The 26,419-nt window shown below is 42.0% G+C and overlaps 1 protein-coding gene across 2 annotated transcripts in view; it reads right to left on the minus strand.

Moving 5' to 3' along the window:
- Positions 1 to 1,674: 1,674 nt before the first annotated feature.
- Positions 1,675 to 26,419, minus strand: part of LOC119660998 (paired box protein Pax-6-like) — a 78,701-nt gene continuing 53,956 nt past the window's right edge. For both annotated transcript variants that reach the window (XM_038070095.1, XM_038070094.1), the window contains 5 exons: positions 6,136 to 6,306; positions 5,014 to 5,289; positions 2,691 to 2,961; positions 2,018 to 2,469; positions 1,675 to 1,883 (listed from right to left, as the gene is read on the minus strand). In XM_038070095.1, coding sequence (XP_037926023.1) covers positions 1,795 to 1,883; positions 2,018 to 2,469; positions 2,691 to 2,961; positions 5,014 to 5,289; positions 6,136 to 6,306 — 1,259 coding nt within the window. In that variant the 3' untranslated portion in view covers positions 1,675 to 1,794. The remainder of the gene's footprint in view (positions 1,884 to 2,017; positions 2,470 to 2,690; positions 2,962 to 5,013; positions 5,290 to 6,135; positions 6,307 to 26,419) is intronic.

A 26,419-nucleotide genomic window follows, 5' to 3' on the forward strand; every position in this document is an offset into this window, starting at 1 on the left:
GGACTTTCTTACCAATTATAGTGTACGATTTGTATGGCAGAAAAAACTCTTTAGATTCCATTTTTGAACCTGTTCGTAGTGAATTTCTTTTGAATTTTCAGATACATAATTTTTAAAGCTGATTTCTGATATTCTTTTATTTTATTTTATTTATCCCCCCTCCCCTGCCTGCTTTTATGGACTTAGATTATTCCTTTTCTCCTGCCGAATATATCATACAAAAATGTTAATCAAACTTTAAAATAATTTAGTTATTGGAATGGTTTCAACCGCACTCTCATTGCATCCATGAATAACGTAAATGGCAGGTATCGAGGGATGAACTGATTTGAATTGTGTTTATCTATTTTCCATAAATAGTAACACGATTTTTTCTTTTAAATAAATTAAATATATTATTATACTTCGCAATTCAATCAAACATATTTCAGAGCTATTATTTTTTTTAATTGTCAACTCAACTATAATTTCAATTTTAAATTTATGACGCTTTAGAATGTGTGGCGAAATTCGTGTTAAATTTATTATTTTTATCAGCTATGAGATATGTACATATATTTTTTTTTTCTAGAATACACACAAGTTAAAAACGAAATCGAATATTATTTAAAGGAATTAATTAGCTATTATTCGTAATTATATAGCATAACTATATTATACCATATAACATATATAATTTATATAATTTATCAATTATATTTGAGTCCTTTATGTTTTTTTCTTATCTCGGTGGCGTCGTAGACCATGTCGAACCTTAGCCTCCTATTTTTGAGTATTAATTGTAACTAAGCAATCTGAAAAGCATTCGAAACCAAACGAATAGTTTGAAGTTTAAGGACCATTCGGCTTATCCTTTTCAGAAAAACATATATTTATTATTGATAATTAATCTATATGGGATATAGATAAAACTAAATTTATCTATATAGAATATAGAATGTCGATATCTACGCAGAACTCTCAGATGCAACATATACACAAACTTGGGAAAATTTTAAAAATTTAGTCATTATAACACTTACAAATTGAAAAATGTATCTGTCGGTCTAAAGGTATATAATTTAGCTGCCTCAACGCGAATTTTTTTCATTTATGAAAAATTAATTAATTAAATTAAATTAAAAAAAAAAATTAAAAGTGGAAAATGAATTAGGAAAGATGGAAAAAAAAATTAAATAAAAATATTTAAATAAAGCAAACGTAATAAAATTAAAATCCCGAAATAATAATAAACAAATCTGGAAAAAAACTATATTTCAACTGCATCTCATACACACTATTATTATCATTTAAATTTTCTGATTCACTGAAATATATTTGACACTCATATCTTACCGTACAGGCTTTTAAAATATAAAAAAAAAATAGAAAAAAACATAAAAAACAATAAAAGGGGGATGTTATTTATTTAAATAAAATAAAATAAAATAAAATAAAAATAATAAAAGCAGCATCTGATAGACAATATTTTTTTAATCATTCAAATAATTTGACTCATATTAAATATATTCGACACATATCTTATTATATAGACTTTCAAGACTTCAAATATAATTTTTCAAATCTTATCAAAATTTTCCATAATAAACCGATAGCATTTTATTTTATTTAATCTTTTTTTTTTATATATACCGTTTCACTAATATTTGATTTATTTATTTAATTTTGTGCAAATATTTCCCTGGAAAATAAGATAAAATAAATATTCTTTCAAGTCTTTGTTTTCCAATTATTATTATTTTTTTTCATAGCTCTCAATTAATTATATATTAAGTTTAAATTTTAACACCAATGTCACTGAAGCCGAGACCAATATTGTGACGACATATCTGGAGGTTGGCCAGGGACAGCTATTGGAACAGACACTCCTGGTGATATTAAACCTAAATAATGCAACCCCATAGAAAGATGAGGGAGTAGAAAAGTATAAAAAAAAAGATATTCTTGTTTATTTTTCCCCGAAAGTTAATTAGTAACAAACTACACTACTAAAATAAAAACCAAATTCCTTTCTTACCTGCGCCACTATTATTATTTGAATATGCACCGGCAGTACTGCTACCAATCATTTGATAAGTTTGATGTGGACTGCATGGTGAATGTCGTGTCGGAGTCCCTGATACAGAAAGAGATCCCGGTGCTGAGGGTAGAGACGGCCCGTACTGACCTAAATTTAAGGACTCATAGGTGCTATGTGTGTGTGATGCTGCACCAAGTGGTCCAGAACCTGCAGAAGATGTATGATGGCTCAATGCAGCTGAGCTACCACTACCGGTTAAAGATCCTCCAACAGGTGTCAATGCACTCCTTGCTGCCATATGGCATTGATATGGTGATGGAGGTGTTAGGTTGCGTTGCTGTTGTAAACAACCTACGCTAGTAACGCCTGCTGGTACTACACCGATATTAGGAGATGATGGCATTGATGTTATTGACGGATGGGAAAATGAAGACATTGATGTCATAGGGCTAGGCGAGATGAAGAAAATAACAGGGGGTTGATCATTATCATGTTTAACTAAGCTGAGAAGCTATAAAAGCGTTGAACTGACTTTTTTAAAACTTAGAAAAGAGTAAAAAGAACCTTCAAAGTATCACTTGCAATGCAGAAATCCTGGCAACGAAAATCACCCTTTGCTGCACATTTAATTAAATACTAAAAACCCTATAATTTAAAAAATATAAATTACCTGTAAGAATCGCTCATTGGCATGGGCGGATGATGTATCGATGGATACATGCTACTCATGGTTGTACCAAAACCACTATTCAAATTCAAACGTGGTGACAATGATGGTATAGTTGGTAAATTATGATGATGATGATGGTGATGATGATGATGTCCCGGAATACCAGCACCCAATAGTCCGCTACTACCTGATTGTAAGTCAACACCACCAACTGCAAGTGGTGGCGGAGTTAAACCTGTTATTGCTGAACTACCACCAATTGAAGAGAGTCCTGTTGAATAAACCATAAAACTTTTAACAGATATTGCCTTGAAGCGCCTGGAAGACGCTCTTTGTTTTTTGATGTGTATCTAGGAGGCCCCTCTATATGATGGGGTACTCCGTTAGAAATTCAATAACGACCACTTTGTCTCCTCTGTCAACTTGAATCAACTTTTAGTCATGTTTCCTTAATTTTATATGAATTTTGAATAATTTTATACATGTGGAATGGGGAGAGTATTCTCTCAACATAGTTGGCGGGATACAAGCCATTGCAATCAGATTGACACCATGTTTCACAGCTGCCGAATGAACTCTATCAAAACTTGACACCATGTTTCACAGCTGCCGAATGAACTCTATCAAAACGTTTATTTGGACTGTCGAAGTGGACATATATTCGCCATCTGAAGAATTCTTGGCGGTCCAGCATTTAAGGAATTATTCATTCCATTTTTGAGCAGAATATCCTGCACTAAAGAAGAAGAAGACACATGGGTCCCGTGTACATATAGGTTTTTCAAGTCAAATTCAGAAATTTCCAAACTAACTTCAGACTTTTCCAAGTCAATTTAAGAATTTTCCATTTCATATTCAAAATTTTCCATTCCCAATTCAGGTTTTTACACAATATCCTTCCGTCAAGTTTTCTACCAACCTTTCACCACTGGATACGGGTTCTTTGAAAAAAATCTGGGCTGTCCATTAATTCCCTATCATCACTTGCTTCACTGAACTGGTCTGAGAATATAATGGTCCAATGGGGTCCTCTAGGAAGGACAAGTGTTTGAAGTAATAGTCGCGCCACAATTTAAACTCCTTGGGAAGTCCTCTCGGTTTTCTGTGGACATTAATGAGGTTCTATAGATCCTCCCACAGTTAATTGCAGTCACTACTACACGATTTTATATCTAGAGGTCATGAAAAAAAATAGCAGACCCTGCCTGAGATGGAGCGATGGTGTAGGTCAGGATGCCAGACGGCTTTTGGGGATATCGAATTAGTGGACCTCGGGGCAAAACCGGGGTGTCTGGAGTTCCTTACTAAGGCTGGGTTGCGTCGGTTATTGCGCCGTTGATGATGATGATTGATGATTTTCTCACAGACCGGACACCATGGTTCATTAAAATAAATAATGATAGAAAGTTGATGAGCTGTTCAGATTTTTTCCAAAGAACCCCAGCTCAGAAACTTGACAGAAGAGAACCGACAAAAATCGGAATTAGAAATGAAAAATTCTGAATTTGAAATGGGAAATTCTGAAATTGACTTGGAAGAGTCTGAAATTAGTGTAGAAATTTCTGAAATTGGTTTGGAAAAATCTGAATTGGTTGGGAAAATTGTAAATTTCACTTGCAAAACCTAAATACACACCCAAAATAGTGTATTTCGGCGACCATTTGTTCACTTCTTCAGCAGAAAAAGGTGCACTGAAGAAGGGATTAACAGGCAGGAGACTTGCTTCTTGGGGAAAAAGGTGTGAGACCTAAAGCTTGAAAAATGAGGACAAGTGTACGTGGAACCTAGCCGGGAGCAATGTTCAGACTCTATTGATTCTCTTATCCGGCACACCAAAATGAAGTGGTGAGCCGGAATAGGCTATCTTCCATTGATTCAAGTTATTAGAAGCTAGGAAATTTCGGACCCCACGTTGGGCGCCATTTGTAATGACAAAAATGGGATTGCGTTGGTCATGCGACCATCCTGAGTGGCCGGAGATGATCTAGAGGGAGGACCTAGGAGAAGGACCTAGAAGGCGCGTAGGTACGCACCGGAAGGCTCGACCACGCGCGAGGAGTCGTAAATTTTCCGACTCGAGGGTCGCGATTGAAAGGAAGGATCCACGATGGATCACATCCTCGATCATTGTTTCTTCTGCCTCAGATGTTCAGTGAGGGGCAGTCTTAGTTATTATAGGGGCGAACTTTCTTTGAACAGATTCGATTGCAAGGGGATGACCATGGAGATAATTGGGGTTTGTTAGATACAACGGGGTCCTTACAATGTAAATCGGGTGCTTTATGGGGCATTTATAGGCATGAAAAAAGAATTTATACATTACCTCCTCCACCTAATGATCCACCACTACTGCCTCCACTACCATCTGGGCCACCTCCACTTCCACCTGTACTATTCGTTCCATTACCGGTTACGGCAACCGTATTTGTACCATTACTCGATGTATTCGGTGTACGTCGTTGATTGCGTAATTTTTCTTCACGACGCCATTTAGCGCGACGATTTGAAAACCATACCTGTATACGTGCTTCGGGTAGACCGATTTTAGCGGCCAAACGTTCCCGTGCAAAGACATCTGGATAATGAGTACGTTCAAATTCTGAATTTAAACCCAGAAACATCGCCAGCCATCATAATTAAGAAAGTAGAGAAATTTTGGGGTAGGAAAAACGAAGAAAGGAAGGGAGGGTTGGAAAAAAAAATGAAATGAGGATGAGTATTGGCATTTAGTGAGGGGAAATAGCGGGGGAGGAGGGGAAAAAGTAAAAAAAAATATTGAAATTAGTAACGTTGCTGCATTTTTATATGTTTTTCTCTTATTGACTAAAATTTTAAGTAAATATTTAATTTTAACTTATCTCTATTAATCTTTTTAATTATCTAAAAAGTCTCCTTAAAAAATTGAACTATTTTCGTGACTTACAACCTGCAAATACCGATATTTCAGGAACCACTTGTTCCCTCCATCAGTGCTGACAAGCGCTATATAACAAGTTTGAAGGACTTGCAACTGGCAAATACCGATATTTCGGGAACCACTTGTTCCCTTGATCAGTGCTACCAAGTGCTATCTAACAAGTCTGAAGGACTTGCAGCTTGCAAATACCGATATTTCGGGAACCACTTGTTCCCTTGATCAGTGCTACCAAGTGCTATCTAACAAGTCTGAAGGACTTGCAGCCTGCAAATACCAATATTTCGGGAACCACTTGTTCCCTCCATCAGTGATGACAAGTGCTATATAACAAATCTGGAGGACTTGCAGCTTGCAAATACCAATATTTCGGGAACCACTTGTTCCCTTGATCAATGCTACCAAATGCTAGCTAACAAGGCTGGAGGACTTGTTAGCATCGATGAAGAGAACACGTGACTTAGATTTAATTCTAAGACCACATATTTTACTTAATTAGTTGCTGATATTACTTTAAATAATTTTAATTACCTTTTTCTAAGCTATCTATTTGATCATTTGTAAATGATGTTCTATTTCTTTGCAGTTTCCTTTTTAATCGTAAACGTGCCTGATCATCATCAGTTATACCAATATTTGATCCTGTATTGGAATTATCACCTTCACCTGATCCAGTTTCATCCGAATGATGACCGTCCAATTCTGTAAAGACACATAAACGTGAGTACGAATTAGAATTATTTCGAAATATGTAAAAAAAATATATATTTAGGTTAATACAGAAGAAGTGAAAGACTAATGGGGACCAGGGTCAGCTATTACTTTGTCTGACCTCACCTTTGGTCATCATATTGTAGTAACTCTAGCAGAAGTCACTTCGATTATATGAACTGGGCTTTGAAAACCTTCCACAAATATCAGCCCTCTGGGCTGCGGATCTCGGACAATGATTTAAAACGTGGTCTGCGTCCTCTGCAATATTGGGGCACTTTGGGGATCATCATGCCCAAGTCGATAGAAATATGCTCGATAACCTCCGCGTCCTCTCTAGAACTGGGTTAGGTCTACCTTGCCGTGAGGTCGCTCGATCCATTCCCGGATATTCCATATGATTCTGTGGGTCTAGCGGCCTTTTTCTGATCTGTCCCACTTCTCTGGCCATTCCTCGATAGTTTCACTTTGTACGAACTGCCGTTGTCCTACTCTCGCCAGAATCTCAATGGAGATCATTCCTGCTATCACACAGGCTGGTTCATCAGATATTGTCCTGTAGGCGCAATATGTTCGTAGTCCACTTACTCGATACGCATCCCCCACTGGGGCTGCATACAGTAGGATCGAAATAAGGAGTCGATGGCTCGGCCTTGGGCCACCTATGTTTGGTAGCATTCTCGCAATCAGTGCTCCAATATTCTATGCTTTGGCTGCTGCACACTTCACATGTGATTTGAAGTTTAGCCTCTGGTCCATGATTACGCCTAAGTGCATACTTGAGTGTAGGCTTGGAATGAATGGCTTGTGTTCCAACTTTTATCTTCATGGACCTGCACTTTCTCCGCTTGATAATAAGTACTACTTCTGTCTTATGTCCTGCGAGAAGTAGACCAGTGTTCTCTAGCCAGGACTTAATGTTATAGACTGCTTCATTAGCATAAAGCTCCACTTCTTCGAGTAGGCCTGCAACAAGCGTCACGCCAATGTCGTCCGCGAAACAAATGGAGGTCACACCAGTAGGGAGGTCTAGCATCAGTAATCCACAAGAGTGGGCCTAGGACGGACACTTGTGGAACATGCTGGCACATACTGTTTGATATAATTTCATTCCTTCATCTGATTCGCAGCACAGAAGTCTGTCGATCAAGAAGTCGGCAAAGATACACACAAGGTACCTCGGCCTGCTTAAGTTGATTAGGGACTCAATAATCTTGCTCACGGAATTGAAGGCGTTCTTCACATCAAATGTGATCACTGCACAGCTTTGTGCTCGTCAAGTGCGGTGTTAGCTGCGTTAGCCACTACCGGCTGACCAAATCCATTGTTGACCTTCCCAGTATCCAGGATCCCTTCCTCGTTTACCATTGGGATTTCGACAAGATCTACTTGGACGATAGGAAAGCTAGTGGTAAACACGTTTTGTGGACAAAGGTTCCGCATTATCCCTGTCTAGCAAGTTAGGGCAATTAATCAATGGAGAACGTTTGCCTTTGATTTTTTACATCATTGTTTTGTAGGGGCCACCCCGGAGTCCGAACCAGCTTCTTTACACAGCCGCTTGAAGTGTTTCACTTTACTCCTTACTAGAGCCACATGTAATTTTTCCCGTGCCTCTTTGTATAGTCATGTAGCTGCTCGTATTCAGATTGGTTTCTGTTTCATTCACTGCGTCTCCTGGCCTTGAGGCAGGTCTTGGAGTATTCTTCGATTTTAGGGTTCCACCAGAAGTTCGGTAAATACGAAAATGATGGTCTGATGGTCGCTGTGTGTGAAACTTTCACTAACGTGCCACTGAAGACCCTTCGCTAAGATGTCACTAACAAATGTGGTATCTATCACTGACCCCAGTTACCTTCTTCGGGAAGTCGTTTGTTGACGCATCAAAGAACAAGATTCAGACCAGAAAGAACTTCTAGTAATATACGTCTTCTTGCGTTCGTTTCTCGGTTGTCCCATTCTACAGGCTATCGGCTAAAGTCGCCGGATTTTAGGGTTATGGTCGCTTGTATCGCTCGCTAGCCTCTCCATCCTCGATTGGAACTCCTCTTCGGTAAGTCTTGGTGCCGCATAGCGGCTGTAGATGGAAATAAGACCTACTTTTGCTCGCGTGAAGCCACTCTCGAGAATCTTCATTGTTCCTTCTATGGCGCGATTTCCGCATGACCATATCATTGTTTTCCCACTTTTATCTGCAACCTAAATTCCATTGTGTAGGTCTTTGTACTATTCGCAGACAATGGTGCCGTCAATTTTACTGTCAATTATCGTTTGAAAGAGCAGGTTCTAAGCAGTGATTAAAATGTAGTTGTAAGAACGTCATTTGCGAATAGTGTTGACCACTTTTTCAACACCGGACATGTGCTACTGCTTGTGATGCGAGCGCTATTGATGCCCTTCATCGCAATTTTTAGCAATGTGACCTTCTTTCCAACATTTACGGCATAGCTCCGACCTGAGACCATTTGTACAATTTTGGCTATGGGCTCAAACTCTAGACACCTCAAACATTTTCCAATGAAATCTGCCCTCTTAACCGGCAGACGACCCAACCTATCCGGACTTTACTGGCAATAATAGCTCTTTTCGCCGCTTAAAAAGGTAAAGCTATCGCGCAGTCTGCGGGTCGCCATACGCCTCCCGTAGGTATAGAATTGACGATATACCTAGCTAGGACCGTGAAACTTGGCAAATTTCTTCCTTCATAGTAATCTCGTCTTTGTCTTTACATTTAATGACTACTTGATTTCTACGCATTTTGACTTCTGCCGTTTTCCCCAGTGATGCCTATCTGCTCGTCCGTCTGTCTGTCTGTCACACCATTCCCCTCAGAAACGGTCACTCCTATTGATACGAAGTTTGGTAGAAAGATGTGACCTGTGAATACCATTGCATGTAGTGCGCAACATGGTTCCAGGTTGAGTTTAAGGGGGAGAAGGTCCCCACATGTGCAAAAGAGGGTGTGTAAAATTTTTTTCATCGAGTATAGTCATGTGGGGTATCAAACGGAAGGTCTAGATTAGCGTTTGGCGGTTTTCCGACTTGTTATGATTTTTTGGATTTTCCAGATATTCGGAAAGTCTCCACAGTTTTCGAATCCTTCTGTAATTTTTGACATTCCATAGTTGTCGAAACTCTGTTCAATTTTAGAAGGACTTCACAATTTTTGAAATTCTCTGAAGTTTTTGAAGGTTATTACGAAATTCTCCACACTTTGTTAAGCTGACCTGAGATTTCTAAACTCTCCAAAGTTTTGATAGTCTACGAATTTCGTCAAATTTGGATTACTTATTTTAAAAATCACTAAATTCTCAAAACAATGTAGCCAACAGGCAAATTAGATAAACATCTAATTTTCAAAAGATCTTAAAAACATAAGTATCGCATAACACAATTTCTTAAACTCTCCACAATGGATACAATCCTGTGAAGAGGTTTCTCTTTTTAAATCGACATAAAATAAAACTAAGAAGCTTTAAAAATAGATTTCCACCAGTTGTAAGGGCAAAAGTTGAAAGCATTATATCTATAAGGGTGTGTAGAGATTTTTATACATCCCTCGCTTATACGGGAAAAGTGCAAAAAAATCATTCAAGCAGAAACTTGTGATAAGGAAAATTCTTCAGCAACAAATAAGAACCATATATAGAGACAGGAGTCATATAAATGGTATAACAGGAGGTAGATAGGAGCACAGGCAAAGCGAAGTGGAAGTTTCGTAAACGCGATAGGCGAGGCAATCCTTATGTATGTATAATAACCGAAGCGCAGTCTAAAATAATCTTAAATCTCTATACAGAGATGTAAGAAAGTATCAAGAAGCGTGTTTTCATAGCAGGGATATATGTATGTAAATATACAGCTCCTACATGGACTTTTTGCGTAGATTTTAAAATTCAGATATATGGAGACAGAAAGATATGTTAGACAGGGTGGGACCAGCAGAAGTAGTAAAGTATACAAGATTTTAGATATAAAACAACTAAGCTAGCCTAAATGGCAGCAATATATGTAAAATAACTTAAAATTTAATGCCTTGGGAGTCTTCCCTGCTTCTTTCGTTCTCTCTATCTCTTGATCATTAGAAACAAAGAGAGAGCCCACGAACACTAGATTGAATTCAAGCCTAGGTGGTTGCAATTTTCCATTATTAAGAGCTCTTCTTGCAGGACGCAGATATAACTTTAAAATATTTTAGCAGCATAATTAGGATTACTTAGAATAGTCAAGCCTGGCGAGAGGGGGGTGGATTCCCTGGGTTCGGAGTTTTCCCGGTGGCCAGTTGGGTAGTTTCTGAGACAGGGTCCGTTAAAGAAATCATAATTTTCGATCTCCAGCATTCCCCGTCTTTCCAGTAAATTTCAAAACTAAGGTTTCGAAAAGTACTAACTTAGACCTTTTATTTGATACCCAACATGGCTATATTCGGCGAAAAAAATGTACACCCACCTTTTGCATGTATGAGGACCCCCACAGGGGGACAGGTTTTCCGAAGGACCATGTATTTTATACGAGTGCATTTCAACTCATTGACTTTGATCTTCCAGTTGATCAGCCATTCCTTGATTCGATTTAAATGTCGCTGTTGAGTGCAAGATACTAATCGACTAATCATTATTGCTAGTTGGCATGTCTGATATGTAGATAAGGTACAGCATCGGTCCTAGTACGCTTCCTTGCGGTACACCAGCATTGATGTTGTGGTCACGCGCGATAAAACTTTTGTACCGAAATCTAAACTTCGGCCCAAGTAGATAGGATTCAAGAATCCTGTGAACATTAGCAGGAAACAGCTTCTTCATTTTGTGTGCCAGACCTTCGAATGCCTGTGTTATCTCCACCGCAGAACACTTCTTCTACTTCCTCTCCTCCAGTGCTCCGCTAATTTCCGTCAAAATTCTTTGAACTTGTTCCGTCGTACTATGCCTTTTACAGAAGCCAAATTGATATTGGGGAATCACTTTTTTGTCGATGAGAAAAGGTGAGAGTTTTGCCAGGAGGAGGCCTTCAAAAAGCGTTCACTGGCTGATATGAGCTTCATCATCATCATCGTCATCAACGGCGCAACAACCGGTATCCGGTCTAGGCCTGCCTTAATAAGGAACTCCAGACATCCCGGTTTTGCGCCGAGGTCCACCAATATGATATGAGCTTGCTAGCGTTAAATTCTTTCCAGTCTTGGGGGTCATTTTAACCAGCGATAGGATTGAATAGCAGATACTTGATAGCGTTAGGTGGTAACTCTTTAACCATTTTGCCGGTAATGTTGTCAAAGTCAGGAGCGTTTTTCCAATAGACTTTCTGCAGTTCGCAATTGAGGACGTCTTTCATTCTTATCCAAAATCTGCTTACTGGCCTAGCAGGGGGTAGCCTGGGTTTAAGTGGATCACTGCCCGAGAAATTTTTTTGAAAAATACCCTGCAGATAAGTCGCAAACACTGCTCCTTGGTGAACATCTCTCCTCGCCCGGTTTCCCTTAGCAAGCCTTAGTGATGGGTCAGCCTGCACAGGTTGCTTCAGTGTTTTTGGTTGCACTCTGTGCAGAATAGTCAGTTGCTGCGATAGGGACTGAGACTGCTCGCGAAGTGCTAGAAGTCACTTTTTGTTTCTGCTTTCAGAGGACTTCTTAGCTTCTTTGTGGCATTTGCGAGCTCTTGCTTTAGTCTCGAGTATCGGTGTTCCTGCCATTCCAGCCTCAAATTTGTTTAAATTGGTCGACAGCATTGTCGATGTCGTGGCAAGTTTGCCGTGGAACTCTGATGCGGGGATGAGCGCTGATGTATTTCTTGTACTTCAGTCAATTTGTTTCCAAGAGTACTGAAGGAATCAGTAAACTGTTGTGCCGTAATTTTAAACCTTGCAGGGCGTATATTACGCTGAAAAGATGATTTCGTCCCTAGATTCGGCACTGAACCCCCTTTCATGGATACTAAATGATGCCACGGAGCATGGTTTTGCAATAAAATATGGTCTACGTGCTAAGTGCGAGCTGACCTACTTGATATACTTAGATGACATCAAGTTGTATGCTGGTAGACGACCACCTCAGAAATCTGTTCCGAATAAAAGACATGTTCATCCGTGATATTCGGATGGAATTTAGATTAGACAAATGTCGAATATGTTCGCTATTCTTCACTGGCTTATGCATTCGGAATATTGCCGTGAACGAAAACTGATCTGGGAAACGTCCAGTGGCGGATACGGACTACTATGTCCAAATTCCGAATGCATCATCCAAACTCTGCCGTGGAGCCGATGAACCTGCTTCGCGACATCGGAGGTAGGGGCGTGGTTTACGTGGTGGCACAACATCACCGACAAGGTGACTCACTAAGCGCTTATTTTTACAGCAAAAAGCAGGCGAGTCCCTTGCATACGGCTGTTTGTAAGGCAGACTGTGGGCTGACTCCATTTAACTTGAAGGATCGATCTTTCAATCCTCTGAGTGGGGTCAAATCGGACCGCGGCAAGGTGCAAATAATGTTGGTGATATTTAAATATTCCCCATTTGCAGCGCCTTAAATTTATAAGGAGGCTGATTGCTGCGATGTTCCAACCACCACGAGCTTTCAGTAGGTTTGAAGCTGGGAGCCTCCATCTCCTCATTACCATAAAGTGTACTCCCTGCAGGGATGGGGCTGGAATTCTGAAAATTATTGAAAATGCCACCCTAAAAAACCGAACATGCACGGCAACTGTCAACCAGTAGAGTTGCTGAAATATCTGAAGAACATCTGGACAAACATGGAAAAAGTAAGATGAATGATTCAACAACCTGCGAGTTTGGGATTTCACTTTAAACGGTGTGGAAACATCGCTACAACATTATGTATGAGCTACGAAGCTTCGAAAAAAAGTGTCTACTTTCAGGGATGCTGCAATTCCCAAGAACAAGACACACAACGTAGTGAAGTTGAACGCTCATGACAGGTTCGATCAATATTGAGAAACGATCCTCATAAAGCAGTATTCAATTACAATGAAGGCTAAGATACAATTACAAAATGCACTGAAATGTCCTTATTGATTATATTGTCTATAAATTGAAAGAAGCGCAACAGTCCTCTGAAGGAAGTAAACGTAATGTTCCCCATCTACCTTTGTATAAATTAGCATATTTTCCTTCTAAGGATACACCCAAGACAGGAAGCCCTTTGTCCTTTGCCTCCCACACAACGTTTCTTCAGTTCCTCCTTGATAAGTTGTTCCCAAAATTTCTTGAAATTGCAACCCAAAAGATGGATTTTCCTTTTACCTTTTTCTGGGAAGTGCTTGGACTCATTGCCAGATTTAAGCTTAACCAATAAGAAATGGAGCAATAGGACATGCTATCCTATTCGCTAGTGCGGCTACGTCATATTAATTCAATTCTTGATTAATCGCTAGAGACACGGCAAAGATACAATTAGTTGCTTTTTCCCATCATAGATTTCCCTCGTTTCCCTTTCCCTTTAATTTTTCCAGCGGCAAATTTCTAATTAATCGGATTACATCGGTGATTACCACGTCAAAAGAGGGTTTACCTAAAGGATTAAGTGCGCTTATTTTACCACTTGGGCATTCCCTGTGGGTTTCTATTCTTGTTCATCACTTTTTCCAAAGTATCTTTTTCTTTACGTTTTTTTTTTTTTTTGCGATACTTTCATGTTTGTCGTGATTTTGCTTTTCGTCTAATTTTGTTATATTGGTTTTAGGGTTTCGAATTTCTGGTATTCAATGGCGGGGATGATGCGATAGCGTGACAATTCAGGATCCAAGGTGCAATTGCAAATATTATTGGTAATTTCTAGTTCGGAATCTGTGTTTTCTGTCGCTCCTTATTCTTTGAATTTGGGATCAAAATGCACTTTTCTTGAGCATGACATTGGCTGTATGACAGCCTATCCTCCATACTTCCTGTTCTCAATCATTACCATCGTTATCATCACCATCATCATCCCCTTGATTTTCCCCTTAACTAAATACATTAAGGCCCCCTCGGGAATACTTTGTGGGAGAATTTCAACGTCTAATCTGGAAGTCCTGATGTTGACACCGACGATTTTCAGGCGTTCATTCAAATTGTGAGTCCTTTTCGCTTCTGATATCCTTGAATTGTGGTTTATGCTCCCAAAGGGCATATTAGGTGGTTGGGTGGGCAGGGGTTGTAAGATATCTGGGAATAGAACTTTGTAACCGTTTGTAACAAATTAAAGCAAAGAAAATGTCACAGACAGATTTGTAGTGATTTTTGCAACAGGCAGCTATTTTTTAGGTTGAAAGGGGGAGGGGGAGGGATCCAGTACCGGATGAAAAAAAAGTTGGTATGTAGCAGGAGCATAGTTATAGAATGAGTAGGTTTGCGGCTGGAGTATGACTACTATAACTGGTCTACCCTTGTTAATTTATGTAGCCGGGAATATGAATGACACTGACCGCTCGTTAATCCTACCCTCCCCGCTGTAGGACTATTAGTCTAAGGGTTCATATGCACTTGTGGTGAACCGTCAGACGCGGTTGGGTACCGCGGCTAGCCACAAGATATAGTTGAAATGACTGGCGTTTGTCCAACCCCGTAACAGAGCGGTTATATTGGACAAACTCCAGTCATTTCAGAGCGGTAAGTTTACCGAACAAATTAAAATTAACTCCCAAATGAAGTGGACACCATCATCATATGTATATCATCCCGTTAAGGACAAGGTTGTTTTACCTGTGCTATGCTGATTAGTGATATACGCGGATATCAAGTTCCCTCTCTCCATTTTGGACATCATATCTTTTTAAAGGGGGCTGACCGTCAAGATTTTCAACGGAGCGTGAGAGAGGGGGTCCTCTGTTTCTTCATTGCCTCCTTTACCCTTGCAGGAATGGGGTTCGAAGTTAAACCCAACCGTTTTGACATGAAAATAGCGCCGATTTGAATTGCAATGACTTAGGAGTAGTAAGTGGGGACCTTCTTTTTTCTTCTTTACATCCTCCTTATCCCCTCTTCTCCCCCGGCTAGGGTTAAAAATTTAAGCCTTACCATGATTTCAAAAACCCCACCTTCAGAGGCCATTACCAACCCTTGAAAAGGTTGGTTGCCCCGGGTAGCAGCGAATCGCGGTTGAAATGATTGGTGGTTGTTCAACCGCTTAAATAGACCGGTTGGTCTACCAAACAGTCGACATCCTGTTCACAAAGGAACTGGACGCCCTTGAGTTAGCCGAAATTAAACAATTTGGAATTGAAAAAATAGGGAAGGTTTCGTCCAAGGCAGAGGCAACTCATCAGACGCTGCCTCACCTCTGTCCTGGGAGCAGAGATTCAAACTTTCGTAGGTGTATCGACTATAAATTACTCCGTGTCGAAATTCATCACTGTGAAGTACACCTGTACACTATTAACTGGTGGTTAGCCCGGACTGTCAGAAGGGCCGTTGAAAGACTATGGCGTGGTCGGGCTTGTCAAACCTGTCAAATTTTCGTCAAGAACAAACTGACTGTTGCACGGCTGAATTTTTGCATAGATATCCAGCAAAGACCTACAACTACGGGGACTATTGTGGTAATTAAAAGCTATTTGGCCTTCGTACCAGGGCAGAGGGAACTCATCAGATGCTGCCTCACCTCTGTCCTGGGAGAAGCGTGACCTAAGCGGCTCGCAGGTGTTATACCACCCCCTTTTATAATTCAACACAACAAGAGTGCGAATTATATCCAAAGTAAATCTACCTAGAGTTTGGACCAAAGCTTGACCGGAGCTAGACAATTTTTGCTTAGGGATTAAGGAGTCCTAAGTCCTTGATGTCGGACCGGACCAAATGGAGAGCAACTTACTCCCATTCTTTATGGTCCACAGACTCCTCATTTTGGGTTTATTAATCCCCAAAATTTTAAAATTAAAAGAGGGAGGGTTACGGTTTCGTACCAGGCCAGAGGCAACTCACCAGACGCTGCGAATTATAAAAGGAAGCGTATAACACCTACGAGCTGCTTCGGTCACGCTGTTGAGGCAACTCACCAGACGCTGCTAATTAGAAAAGGAAGCGTATAACACCTACGAACCGCTTCGGTCACGCTGCTCCCAGGGCAGAGACGAGGCAGCGTCTAATGAGTTGCGTGCAACTACTGAATGAATCAACGCGAGCTAGATTGGAAAGCGGGAATAAATGAATAATAGCTCGACCGCGTGGGTGAAGCCGTAAAACTCCGGATTCGAGTGTCGCAATCGAGAGTGAAGATCGCATCCTCAATCTATGCTTTTCCTGCCTCAGATGTGCGATGAAGTGCGGCTTTTGAGGTTCCCTTCCTATCTTGGCATCCTCAGGCCATCATATTGGAGGATGCCCCTTCTTTTGATGAAAATTTGACAGGTCCTATTCTTCCAGTCGGCCTTCTGACTGCCAGGCGGCACAAGGTCTAACTGACTATGGGTCGATGAACATGAGGATCAATTTCGAGAAAGCTTCCGACAGGGTCAAAAAGGAGTGCATCTGGAATACTTTACGTAGAAGGGGCAAGTAATAACTGTTATCAGAGTGACATATGACCACACAAAATGTCACGAATAGCATTGAGGTAAGATTTCAAAGGAATCGCTTTGTCGCCCTCCTTGTTGCTATGTTACAAGTGGGGCGAAAATACCACTTTTAAATTCGGAGAACTTCGCATATTGGAGATTTAATATTGAATGGAAAAAGTTCGTCTTCCTAACCCCATCGGTATTAACCGCTTTCAAGTGTCCCTATGATACAAGCCTTCCCCGCGGTTAGAACTGTTGAGAGGGGGATAATTTCTCACGGGTCTGGTGAGACTTTAACAAAAAGCGGCTGATTGTATTATGATGGTCTGGGCGATGGTTAAATGCCTGTCAGAGTCCATAACGATGAGCTCCCGGCCTTCCTTAAACATTTTGTGCCACTCAAAAACTCTTGTGCGGCTTAAAGTGTCATCCCCATAAGCCTGTTTAATGAGTTCAAGGGTCTTCGACGCAGGTTTCCCGAGTTTAACGCAAAACTTCACAGAGTAGCGTAGCTCAACGGTGCGCTCCATACTGGCGCGATGGCACCACAAAAAATCACACACTACCTGTCTGAACTAAAGCACGCCTGAGTGGCGGAGACCCCTCTACCGCGCTGACCGGTCGGACCCCCATTCATTGCTTTGTTGAGACTACAGCGAACCAGTCTCAATACTTATTGAACGGACCCTGTAGATTGCCTATGGTATGCAGTAAAGCATTTCAAACTGGGCAAGTATAGGACAGTTTGGAGCTAGCTACTCCACTTTTAAGCAGCGACCCAGTATGCCCCGGGCTTCTTATATTTACTGTCATCCTTGTCAGAGCCATACGCTGGGTAGGCCTTAGCACTAGCATGTTGCAAATGCTGCTGGTGTCTGATTTTAATATCCTCTGATGTGCACAGGTGGTGCCTTACATCTTGCCCTTTCCTCGTGTGGACTATCCCCCCCCCCCCCAGCTTCTAAATTTTATTTAAAGATGTGCGGGAGTCCTGAGCTAGCTTTTCCTAAATTGACTTAATTTTCTCTGGTGGGAGTGCGCGGTGTACGTAAAGTACTAAAGGTTTGAATTGACCTTAGTAAGGAACTCCACACATCCTGGTTTTGGGCCGAGATCCACCAATTCGATATGCCTAAAAGCTGTCTGACGTCCTGGGCTACGCCATCGCTCCATCTGAGGCAGGGTCTGCCACGTCAAAGGGTAGTGTAGGTTCCAGGACGAAACGTGGATTGGCATCCAAGATAGAGCATAAAACCTGGGAAGCACCTGCTGAACCCTATCTCCGCCTCGACCTGGTGATCGTTGGGAGTTCCTTTTTAATGAAAATCTGCAGACTGAGAAGGATGAAGGTGAGTCTTCCGTGCCTAAAAACGGGACAAATTGTACCAACTGGTCCTCCAGGTTGGGGGTTGGGTAGGACTTCTTACACGGAAGCCACAAAAGGAGCCTTGTACAGGATGGATTTCACAATGTCCCTCATTACCCAGGGAAAATATAACACCTCCAGAGTATCTTGCATTCACAAAGGACATTTCAGGCTCAAAAGCGAAGACCCTGCTCCCAAAACTATCACACAATTGGTTGGACATAAAAGAGAGCATAAACGTGAAAATTAGATCCGCTAATCACATCTCATTAATTAACTTCTAATAAACCTCCCTTATTTCTTACCCTTCTGCTCCTTTTCGCCACTTTTTCTGGCGTTCCCCCAACAGAGAATCATGTGAAAAGAATCCTCCAGACACTACGAGTAAATCTACTTTGTGGTGTTGTCTATTTAGTGGTGTTACTTGGGGGTAGCTACACGGTTTATTCCAAATCTGAGCAAATGACATTGTTAGGTTTTAGGTACGATAACAAATTTAGGCGCAAGTTTGCTCATCAGTCCACTAACAAAATTCGAATCTCACGTACTTAATCCTGTGTTAAATTTCTGTCATTCATTCTAAATCTTTTTTGAACTCCCGTTTCCCAAAATCCCACTCCACCTGCTGGCTTTCCACTCTGGTATCCCTTCCGCCTATTGATAACACTTTCGGTTAAAATCCAACCCTCTCTTTGACCCCGGTACAAATCATCCTTCGACCCCTTTTTGCGTTTTGAGAAATTTGAATTTCAATACGCTAGAATAAATGCTGTAATGCGTAGCGATACCGAAGAACAGGGATGGGGGGGGGGGGGGGGGTAGGATGTGGACAAATAGGGGAGGAGAGAAATTTCAAGGAATAAAATCGCGCTTCCTTCTTAATCTCGGTTCTTTCGTGAAAATAAACTGAAACAGAGCGGAAAACTTTTACTTGAATAGATGCAAAAATGGAAGGGTTAAAAGGATATTATGAAGGAGTGTATCGTCTTAGATTATTTCAATGACATAATCAATGTTATTTGCTCTAGTGGTTTGGAAGTTTATTTAAAAGTGGAGAGACGGTTATCGCGCAAGTTATAGTAAAACTGTTAATCGATTCTATTTCCTTTTCGTATTTTAATTTGACTCTAAAGGGATTTCATGGGGCTGGAAAACTCTTGGAAATCAGCACCGTTGATGGTAGGTTTATGAAATTATTATTGAGGAAACTTTGATCCTTGAAGGGAGACCAGTTAGTCCAAAAACACACGAAGTGCTAGTCTAATAAAAGAAGCCATTTTTTCGGGGCCATACTCTCGATGAATTCAGACAAATCCAGTCTATAATGCACCGAGGCGACGGCCGAGTTTATTGGAGTGTCAGCTTCACGGTCTTGGACTCGTCCCCCGGGTTCGATTCCTGCATAGTCATGTCAATTTCTGAAGCGCTCTCAGAAGATGGCCTTACGATTAAATCGGTATATAACATTAAGAACCAATTCAGAGTGGGATGATAGCAGGATAGCAGAAGGATGAAACGAAAAGGGCCTATACAATGCCTTAATTGTCAACAGTTTGGTCATACCAAATCATACTGGACACTTCAAAGTCTATGTGTCATATGCGGCGGCCTCCACCTCCAGCAAAATGCCCATTAGACAAAGAAGACCCCTTTCTCAAAAATGTGGTAACTGCGGGAAGAACCACACTGCCAATTACAAGGGATGTCCGTTGTACGTTGAAGTGAGTCATAGATTTCGACCACCAACCAAAAGAGCCTTAAAGGGTGATCTAAACCCAAATACTGTTTCCTGCGCTTCGAACAGACTTGTGCCTATTAAAACCCAGTGGACCTTGTGAAATGCTGTGAATTTCAATCGTCCCGAATCAACGCAGCGAACCGAAGTACATCATCATAAGCAGGGAGGGTAGCGCAAGCTGCCGAAGATTGTTGGAGGCGTTTGCCCAGTTGGATATAGTTTTGACCAGTGAAAGTGATACCAGCACCTTTCCCAAAGGGAGATCTTCCTTAATCGTAGACCTGACATTTGTCAGCCTTGCATAATTACGTGGTATGTTCTGGTACGTTTGTGAGGACTACACCAACAGCGATCACCAGACAATCGTTTTTGAAGAGGGAGCCAAAGACCAGGGAAACAGGATACCTAAATCCGAGAAGGGGAGAAGCTTCTTGGAAGTGTGGCTAGGCCAACCTACTAAGGCAGGTGGTCCCAGGGAGAGAGTTCCCCATGTCACACAACGACCATGACTAGGAGGTGCTCACTCCCCAATAAAAGACCCAACCACTGGTGGAGTAGTGAATTGGACAGCCTTCGATCAGCCTGCCACCGAGCCTAACGAACGGCTCAGAAGGCGTAAGTTAGAGTGATCAGAGACAAAAGAAGCAAGGTAGCCGACAAAAACGTCAACTTCCCATCTAGCGGAGCAAAGGGGTAGTTTGAAGGAAGCTACCCCTTGTCTATTAATTTTAGGCTAGACTAAAAATAGCTGACGAAGGGGAATGTTTTAAGGAGCTCTGCTTGGAAGCGAATGGAAATTCGTTGGGAAGCCCCCATAGAATTGAGGTTGAGAGACCGGTCATTCGCATAGATCAAGTGCCTTACTCTCTTGCTGAAAATCATCCAGGGGTTATTCCTCCAACAAGAGCGGAGCATTGACATATTTCAGTGATATCTGAATGTGACGGCAATTCTGACGAGCTGTTGGAGATCTGCAGCAGAACTGGTGACAACAAAGCTCCGGGCATGAACGTCATACTGAACGGAGCCCTTAAGCTTGCCGTAAAATCCAGACCAGTTCGAAGCGTGCATGTTCGAGGGGATTTTCTCGATAGCATGGAAAGCTGGTAAACCTCCAGGTGAACCATCCTCCTATAGACCCATATGTCTTCTAGACACCATGGGGAGAATATTGGAGTGAGTATTTTACAACAGATTACTCCCGATCGTCGAAAGCCAAGGGGGCATTTCCGGTTGGCCGTTTGGGTTCCGTAAAGCCTGATCAACCATTGATGCCATCAAAATAGTTACTGACTTAGCCGAAAATGCAGTTCACAGAAGGGGTTGTACCAGCAAATATTGCGTGGAATTGAGGAATGGATTTAATTCCGCCAATTAGAACCTACCTACCTCGCAGCTATTGTCGATAGCTACCTGCGAGAACGGATGCTCTGGTATGGCAACGATGATGGACCGAAGGAGTACGCTGCCTCCGCGGGTGTCCCACAGAGTTCCGTACTAGGCCCACTACAACACATCATCATTATGCACAATGATGTACTTAACCTTCCGATTTTGGAGAAGGCCACGGTTGGTTGGTTGTACTCGCAAAGCATCTAGAGGATGCTGAGTTATACTCTTGCGAAGCAATCAGTGCTGTTAAGGTTTGGTTAGAGAGCGCTGGACTGACACTTGCGGAGGGAAAAAAGGAAGCAGCCCTCATCACAAAGCGCACGAGGCGAAATTGTGCCCGAATTTGAATCGGAAATCGTAACACCGCTTGCAAGCCGATCATCAAATACTTGAGAGTGATGATAGATACAAAATTATGCTTGGGACAAGGGATCAACGAGAAGTGGCTTGGCAAAGATAATGTCGAACGTGGTAAGTCCATGGTATACTTGTTGGCTACTTATTGTCAGGGCGGTGAGCTCGATTTTGCGTTATGCCACCCTTATTTGGGGAAAGGCAGGTCGCATATCGTGTAATGCTCATAAACTAAGTGCGATCTATAGGAGGACAGCCCTAAGGGTGTGTTCTGTCTGCAGAACCGTCTCAGATGAGGCTGCATTCGTCATCTCCGGAATGATTCCAATAGACATCTTGGTAGATGCGATGACGAGTATATACAATCTGAAGTCAGTCTCTCCTTTGTTGCAGACGAAGAACGCCGAAAGGAAGAGATCTGTAAATAGATGACGGGAGTGTGGGGACGACTCGGGAAAGGGCCGGTGGACACATAGGTTGCTCCCAACTATCAAGGAGTGGCTGGGGAGACAATATGGGCTGGTTAATTATAATCTCATCTAGTTTCTGGCGGGACATGGAGGATATCGCCAGTACCTGTACAGGTTCAAATGGGACAATTCGCCCCGACCCTACAACTCGCATTGCCAAAGCTGCGGAGAAGAAAGGGAAACCCTCATGCACTTTCTCTGCGACTGCCCAGCTCTGCCTAGAGTCAGGCTGCGGACTTTGGGTAAACCATTCTTTGGGGAATTCAGATAGATTTCTAGCTGCAAGGTGGGAGAGTTGCTTTCCTTCGTGAATGCTACGGGCTGGCTCTGAAGATCCGAGCCGGCTCGACTCGGCCTCCCTGCTCCCATAATGACAGTCACGGTCTTAGGAGTTTGTGGCATCAAAACGGCGCACCAAAGCGCTAATTGGGCTCCTCGGGGCGGCCATTGATACCTACCTACCTACCTACCTACCGTAGAGGATCAGGTTGAAGAGTGTTTGGAGCGGTCTTCGTTTTTGAAAATGTTCCCGCAGTGGCGAAGGATTCTGCGCTCTTTCAGGCGGAGTCGTTCCATTTGGGATGGGGAGCTATTGGATCAGAAAATGACGCCGAAAATGAAGAGTGGTCGGATAAGCTATTTATAACAAAATAGCTTAATTTTTTTTTTTTTGGGAGTAGGGATATTGTATTTTAAGATAGGATATAGCGATCTGAAGGCATCAGTTGCACGGCTTAGTGCCTTCTCTCCCACGTCCTATGACAGGAATTCATTTTCACGCCGAGATATGTGACTTCTTTCACAGTAAGGATAGGATCGTTGTGGATGTTGGGTAGCGTCATCTTCATCATCATCATCATCAATGGCGCAACAACCGGTATCTGGTCTAGGCCCGCCTCAATAAGGAACTCCAGACATCCCGGTTTTGCGGCGAGGTCCACCAATTCGATATCCCTAAAAGCTGCCTGGCGTCCTGGCCTACGCCGTCGCTCCATCTTAGGCACGGTCTGCCTCGTCTTCTTTTTCTACCATAGATATTGCCCTTATAGACTTTCCGGGCTGGATCATCCTCATCCATACGGATTAAGTGACCCGCCCACCGTAACCTGTTCAACCGGATTTTATCCACAACCGGACGGTCATAGTATCGCTCATAGATTTCGTCATTGTGTAGGCTACGGAATCGTCCATCCTCATGTAGGGGGCCAAAAATTCTTCGGAGGATTCTTCTCTCGAACCAGGTTAAGGGCCAGGTTAAAGAGGACGCATGATAGGGCAAGGGGGTGCCCTATCATGCGTCGTAGACCGTTGTTGATGTCGAATGGTCTTGAGAGTTATCCTGCTGCTTTTATCTGGCCTCGCCCATTGGTCAGGGTCAGCGCAGTCAGTCTTATTAATTTCGTCAGGATACCGAACTCTCTCATGGATGTGTACAGTTTTACCCTGGCTATGCTATTATAGGCGGCTTTAAAGTCGATGAATAGATGGTGCAACTGTTGTCCATATTCCAATAGTTTTTCCATCGCTTGCCGCAGAGGGAAAATCTGATCTGTCGCTGATTGACCTGCAGTGAAGCCTCTTTGGTATGGGCCAATGATGTTCTGGGCGTATGGGACTATCCGGCCTAGCAAGATAGAGGAGAACTGTGATATCACCTGTGTGTGATATCTCCCTGTGTGATATCTCCCTTCTTATGTATGAGACAGATACGCTCCTGGTGACTTATGATTTTTAAGCCTTCTATGCTTGGTGGTGGCAGTATTTGTCCGTCGTCTTCAGTTGGCGGGACCTGCAACTCGCCAATGTTCTGTTTGTTCAGTAGCTTCATGCTTGCATGAAAGACGATGGTCTTGCATTTGTCGTGATATAAGGAAAGTTTCCAAGAATTCAGACGAGTTTCATCGTGGAAGAAGTATAAAGGATAAAGTCACCCGCGTATTGAAGGAGTCGGATAGGACACGGTTGTGGAGGAATGAACCCTGAGCAACTCGGCGACGGGGCAAGTATAGGATGGGGACAGGTGCTATTAGATATTTACTAAAGATTTCGGGAAGTAGCTTACATAGGTGTGAATGGAATTGAGGATCTCGGAAAGGTTATACCCGAGTCCGTATTGCCATACGGAGTCGAAAGCTTTTCTAGGTTAAGGAGACCCACTAAGATGGGTGTCCTTCTATTGATACCTAGAAGGATATCAGTCTTCAGGACGAGAACTGTGTTCTCAACCGAGTGTTTAGTTCGGTTGGCGAATTGGAACTCGAGAAGAGTGTCGTTGGAGTGCTCGTCGATGAGAGATTTTAATGGTCCGTTCGACCCCAAGGACCCAGGGCACATACTGTTGCTCCTTCAGGTTCTATATGGTTTTGGATCAGATTCAACGGCATAGATTGCAACTAGGATAAGCTAGCGTACTATGTAGAATACACACACCAGGCAATATCCTGGTACCACCCGGCTTGGCCTATTACCCCAGGTATACCTCCTGCAATTGTTCCGACCACACTTTGCTTTCCTAGCAAATTCACGCTTACCAGCAACCGAAGCTCCAATTTACTGTCCATTTAGCAGAGAAAAAAAATGATTCAACCCAAATCGGTCACGTAGGAACCTTAGGATGGTTTTTGGATCACCATCCAATATATCCTTAGAGAAGATATCTATGCACAGACACAGAGGTAGTATCAGACTGAAAATTAAGCAAGAGAAAACGAATGGGTGACTCAGTGAAATCGTAGAAGGCTAAACAAAAAATAAAAGGAAGAAACAGGAATAAAACGTGACTCCATTAGGATGTGAATAAATAAAATTTTCGTCCTTTCGTTACCGGTCGGTTAATTGTATTTCCATACAGGACACGTTTTGACTTTTCACCCTGATTCCCCTCTGTTAAGCTTTAAGTTGTCGTATCGAAACACAGGCGATGAGAGGACAAAAACAAAAGGATATCATACATCCTTGGTGACATATTACACCAAATCCTAGTCACTATTGAGCGAAATGTGGGAAGGAAACAATTCTTTTGCATTACCTTCACCATAAAATAAATCAAAAAAGATACAACAAAACATGGAGGCAATGCTGGCAACTTGGCTACAGAGGGAAGAACATCCTTCCTTCTCTCCAGGAAGATTCAATTCAATCTTCTATCAAACTGTATTATTGGAAAACACAATTCTGCCATGCTATGCTCGTTAGAATTCAAAAGAATACGTGAGTATGTATCTTGTGGAGATGTCCTTTTGACACTGACAATGGCGAAGTTACGAGGTTTTCCTGGAGAATGGAACTAACATTTTACTTTAGATTTTGCTTCCTGTATGTGAGCAGGGCATTGATTGAATAAAACATGAGAAGCGATTTTCCGAAAACATCAATTCTTTGCCTCGTTTATTGTGGTAAAGTCCTGAGCGAGGAAGAAGGTATTCGCAGGATATACATATATACACAGCTTTGGCTAAAAGCAGTAGGCACCCTGTACTTTCATTTTTTCTTTCTTGTTCAGCGTATATAATGAAACTTATCTAGTGACTTAAAAGATTGCATTATCTAATTCATACCACATTACTTCGTCCTTATGGCATCTCGTCCTGGCTTAAAACGTTTTAAGGCTTTGTCGAAAAGGAAACCTTATTAAACTCGGTTCACTGTCTGTCTGTTTGGCACACGGACTTCTCCCAGAAATGCTTGGTATTGGAAACTCATAAGCCTGCAGTGAATGATATCAGTCTATGTTGAGCTTAGCCCGGGGGGGCTTTACATCCAAAGAGGGGGTGTAAACCGTTTTTTTTCTCAGTAAATGTAGGCTTGCGTGGTATCAAATGAAAGGTCTAAATTCGTACATCCCGTCTTATTTTTCATGGTAGTTCCAAATTGGAGGAGTGAGGGGGTCAGAAAGGGGTCACCTAAATCAGGGAATCCTTCTCAAAACACCACAAAATCTCATATGGCTTAACAAAACAGGCTTCAGTCTCCCCCATGCCGGAAACGGAACCAACGTTTGGAGTGTCAGCAGCACTGGTTAATTCTGCTATCAAAAACTGGGAACAGGCTTCCTATAAGGCCAAATGGTGGAGCTTATATTCCGCTAGACGAATCAGACTTTTTCTGTCAGGACCAAACTACTTCTAAGTTTGTCGTGTTGAAAAGCGTCAAGATTTCTAACTGAGAGACTACGCCTCTTCTTCATCCTACATATACACAAAATCAGGCTTGACCAAATAGGGAGGGAAAGGGGATGATTACCCTTGGTCCGGATTTTTTTTCAGGCGCCAGGACTGGAGGCATACAACGAAATAG

Source organism: Hermetia illucens, chromosome 7 (assembly GCF_905115235.1).
Source record: "Hermetia illucens chromosome 7, iHerIll2.2.curated.20191125, whole genome shotgun sequence".
NCBI classification, from domain to species: Eukaryota; Metazoa; Arthropoda; class Insecta; order Diptera; family Stratiomyidae; genus Hermetia; species Hermetia illucens.